Source organism: Aplysia californica, unplaced genomic scaffold (genome assembly GCF_000002075.1).
Source record: "Aplysia californica isolate F4 #8 unplaced genomic scaffold, AplCal3.0 scaffold00248, whole genome shotgun sequence".
Classification (NCBI taxonomy): domain Eukaryota; kingdom Metazoa; phylum Mollusca; class Gastropoda; order Aplysiida; family Aplysiidae; genus Aplysia; species Aplysia californica.
The window spans coordinates 5343-9470 of NW_004797518.1; the positions used below are offsets into that span (position 1 = coordinate 5343).

General features: G+C 48.2%; 1 protein-coding gene across 1 annotated transcript; it reads left to right on the forward strand.

The window, feature by feature from the left end:
• Positions 1–2378: 2378 nt before the first annotated feature.
• LOC101851647 (serine/arginine repetitive matrix protein 2) lies at positions 2379–3917 on the forward strand (the record flags this gene model as incomplete). The annotated part of the gene is given in 1 exon segment (XM_005100452.3): positions 2379–3917. A coding segment is annotated over 1 exon segment (258 nt), but the record flags the coding sequence as incomplete, so codon positions are not given.
• Positions 3918–4128: the final 211 nt, after the last annotated feature.

The following is a 4128-nucleotide window of genomic DNA, read 5'->3' on the forward strand; positions in this document are numbered from 1 at the left end:
GAGGGGGTTGTGAGTGGTGACCTGGGATTAAAAACCATTCTTGATTGATCAGAAAACAAAGTTTGGATGGATGGCAAATATATCGTCGCTCTCATCTCTCTACATCACTGGCCCGTGGTTTTGCATAATCCTGTTGACCTTGTGCTTTGTGGGAACTAGTACTTTCCCCTGGGTGACGTCACAACTGCACAGCGCTGCGGCCGCTGGTTTATGTCAACGCAGTATTGTGGCACTGCTCTGCTTAAAAGAGATTGTGATAGCCCCCGATTCTTAGCTGTTCGTGACAACAACGAAAAGCATTCCTTGGTTGCGCATGAATGTTTGCCAAGCGCGTCTGTCTTTGCTCGCTGCTGGTTCCCCCCGGACTGTTTGATAACTTCTGTGACGTCATGTCGATCCTCGAGAAAAGACATTGAACTTGGCGGGTATCTAGTACGCGACTGAATGAGTCTGCACGTTGTTCTTTATACGGTTCTTCCCGAATATGCGGAACTTTCTGTTGTTATACAATATACTCTGCATACGTTACTAGTAACTGAGGAAATTGAAGAATTGATAATTGTATTTCTTACAGCTTTTATATGAGATGGATGGTTGGCGGGTGCTCTCAAGTGGTTTGCTCCTTCTTTCCTATCAAACGTCTATCATCCTTATATCTACTACTTCTTTTTTTTTTGTTACTCTCTTGTATCAACAACAACAACAACAGCCACAGCAACAGCAACAGTTGGAGTTGAAGCAACAGTAACCCTATCATCAACAGCGACAGTTACATGAAGAGGAATGGCACAACCATTGCCCTAACTGGTGCAGTACTCAATGACGAGGGGCAAACAACAGTTTTAATAGAAGATCTTTATAATGAATGTCAGTAAACAGTTTTTGTACTCTGAACTAGTCTAGTAAGCACACAAGAAGCACGCATTGCTTTTACTACCATCTGTTTTTCTTTTTTTTTTACGCTGCTTTACTTAACCACATTTTTTGTCTTTTTTGCAGATCTTGAAGAATATCCCAAGACCAAGGACCAACTCGGACCGTGTGACATCACAGTGAGGAGAGGTCGTTATTGTAGAGGTGGATCACCATTGCTCTGTAAGGCCTGAGCGAGGTGGACACTCCCCCTTTAACGTATGACCACCCTGGTTACACCAAGGAACACAACCCGAGCTTTGACCTGAGGACACAATACTTTCCGTGTACCTACGTGTCAGCTTTTTGATCTTGGATAAATCTCTTCTACATCCAATCCGTATTTCAGTCAAATTACTCTCTAGCTTGATCGGCTATCCGGATACAAAACACACTCAAAACTTTTTCACCGCTGTTTCTCACCGTCAGTCACGTGATGTTAACGTGACGTCACAAACATGTCTACGACGTTCACCGGCGCTGTGCAGATCTCGCAGCCAGTCCTGCACAGCGCGACCAGCAGCAGAGTCAGCCCCTCCCTCCGGAACGGTCGGACCGCCGTCTACTCGTCCACGGAGGACCTCATCAACCAACAACTGGCGCGGAAAGAGCAGCAACTTCGTCAGAACGGCGAGCTCGACACGTCTGCCAACAGGTTTCAGACCAAGTACGCTTCCCCGGACAATCTGGTCGTAGCCCCCAATATGGCGCAGTTGAGTATCGCCAGCATCGAGGCAGACGCACTCAGCGGAAAGTCCATCCCTCACACCAACGGCGGGGGATCCGCCTTCTCGGATACGTCATCAGAAATCTCCTCGGACACGCCCATGCCCAGTGCCCCGCCCAGCGCAACGTCCGTTGCCACTTCCGGTACCGCTTTTGTCATACCGTCGACGGACGGCATCTCTGAACAGGACATCAACCAGGTAGAAATCTTCTACCGGAGCCACAAGACTGAGGTTCGAGTCTGCCGTTCTTTAGCTAATCTGTACGTCTCTGTGCCTAAGATAAAAGACCGGGCTTCTTTAGCACTCACCATCCCCGAGCCGCAGAAGATCGAGAGCAAGAGATCCAGCAAGAAATCCAAGTCGGCGTCTGAGGAACAGGACAAAGAGTACGCGCCCCCGCCTCGGTCTCCGGAGCCTGCCGACATCCGGAAAGACGAGTGGGAGTTCGCCAAGACGGGGATTCCCCTTCTCGTGTTGGACTCGGGCGAACATCTCCGAGACCGGCGTCTGAGCATTGTGCTGGCCGAGCGAGGCACGGGCTTCACGCTGTGGTCTGACGTCATCAACCACCTGACAAAGTACAGCACGCCGCACACGAACTTCCACACGCTTACCCTGTCCACGGACTCCACGAGACTCGTCGGTTTGAGCTTTGACGAGGGCCCCGCGGCGTCGGAATTCGCCGAGGCTGTGACGTCTCTGACCGCAAACCCCGACGACGATCTCCTGAACCTGAGCAAGAAGAAGAAAAAGAAGAAGGAGAAAAAATCCAAACTCAAGTACAAGGCGCCTAAGAAGATCGAAATCTCCCAGCCGTGCTGTTTCGTGCACGTGACCAAACTGGAGCGGCCGGACTACCTGGGCATCCCGCTCCTGGTGTTCCCGCCCCCTCCCAGCGGGGCGGAGCTGAGGAAGAGCCAGGACAACATGACGCGAGCCATCAGCCAGAGCTCCGGACTCTCCGAGTGTTCCACCACGCCCTCCTCTGACCACTGATTCTCTGCGCACGCAACCGCTAGCCCAAGGACCATTGTAGATCTAGTGATGGTGGATATATACTTCATACACAGTCACTCACCCAAGGACTGTAGAAGTAATGAGTGAGGTGGATTTACACTCTATACAGAGAAGCGCTTGCCATAGGACAACAGTAGGGATGAGTGAGGTGAAGTTACACTCTATACAGAACCACTAGCTCTAGGACTGGCGTAGTAATGAGCGAGTTGGAGAAACGCCCCTTACACAACCGCTAGCCCTTGGACCATACTGATAATGAGCGATGTGGAGTTTCGCTTAACATAAAGTGACTCTTCTTACAGTATAGTTTTATGCTCCAAACTAAAGCGTAAGCTCACCTCACTTATTAATAATATAGTTATAATAACATGCCCCTCGGCCGCTGGGTGGACACAGAATGCTAAATGAGAAGCAAACTGTCCTATCTACTACAAATATTATTATGATTTTGTAGATGGAGTATGTTCACTCTGAGATGGCTAACGGACCTCTGGGCTACTTTACGCTATATAAGAAAACACTGTGGAGTATGTCATCAACTGTCGTGTGTCTGAAGTTCAGGCCAAAGGTTAAACACTTCCCCGTGGTGCGACCGACACGGGTTGTTATCTGTTTCTGGATGTTTTGGTATCTCTAGATCTTCTATGTAATATCTCGGGACTCTACGACATTGCTATGTCTGAGACGTGCATTTTTTCAGACGTCACCAGTTTCTTAGTGCGTGGTATAAGTCCTGCAACTCTTCGCCCAAGACGCAAAAAAACCGAAAGTTTGCTTCTCATAAACGGTCATATTTCTTGGAGTATCTACATCTTTCTACTGGAATGATATACCTGTACTTTGCTAAAATGGGGGGACGACGCTGACGCTATAAAACCTTATGCTTATTCTGATCACGTGGAGTATTGTGTACAGCCTTCGGATTCTGACCGTCTACGGGACAAAGTGCGTGGTATTAAGTCCTGTGTTAGAGCAAGATGTCTCCTGACCGAACATGATTAACGTCAGTTCAGCTGTTGATTAGAATCTAGTGGACTACTGTATGGTGTTTGTTCTGTGTCTTGGCCTTACGGTCAAGAAAACATGCGTCTGCGATGAAATGATTTGACTCTTCAATTCTTTCCCCAGGGCGCAAAAAACGAAGGTTCGATTCTTATCAACGGAAATATTTCTTGAAGTATAGAATCTACATCTTTCTGCTGGAATATTGAATCCTACACAGATTGAGTTGTCCTGAACTGCATCGATGGAGGTGTAATAACAATTACGATCAGTGAATCGAACAAGAGTTGGAGACGCCAGGGTTGGTGGGTGTGTGTGGTGGTCTCCAACATTGTCACCACACGGAGCGAGTGGCGCTGTACCCTCGTCCAACGCCTTGTGAATATTATTATTATTGTTTCGTTTTGCTCTGTGACTTCTTGTTTCTTAACAAGTCACTGATCACGCTTTGTGACGTCAAACTTTTGGT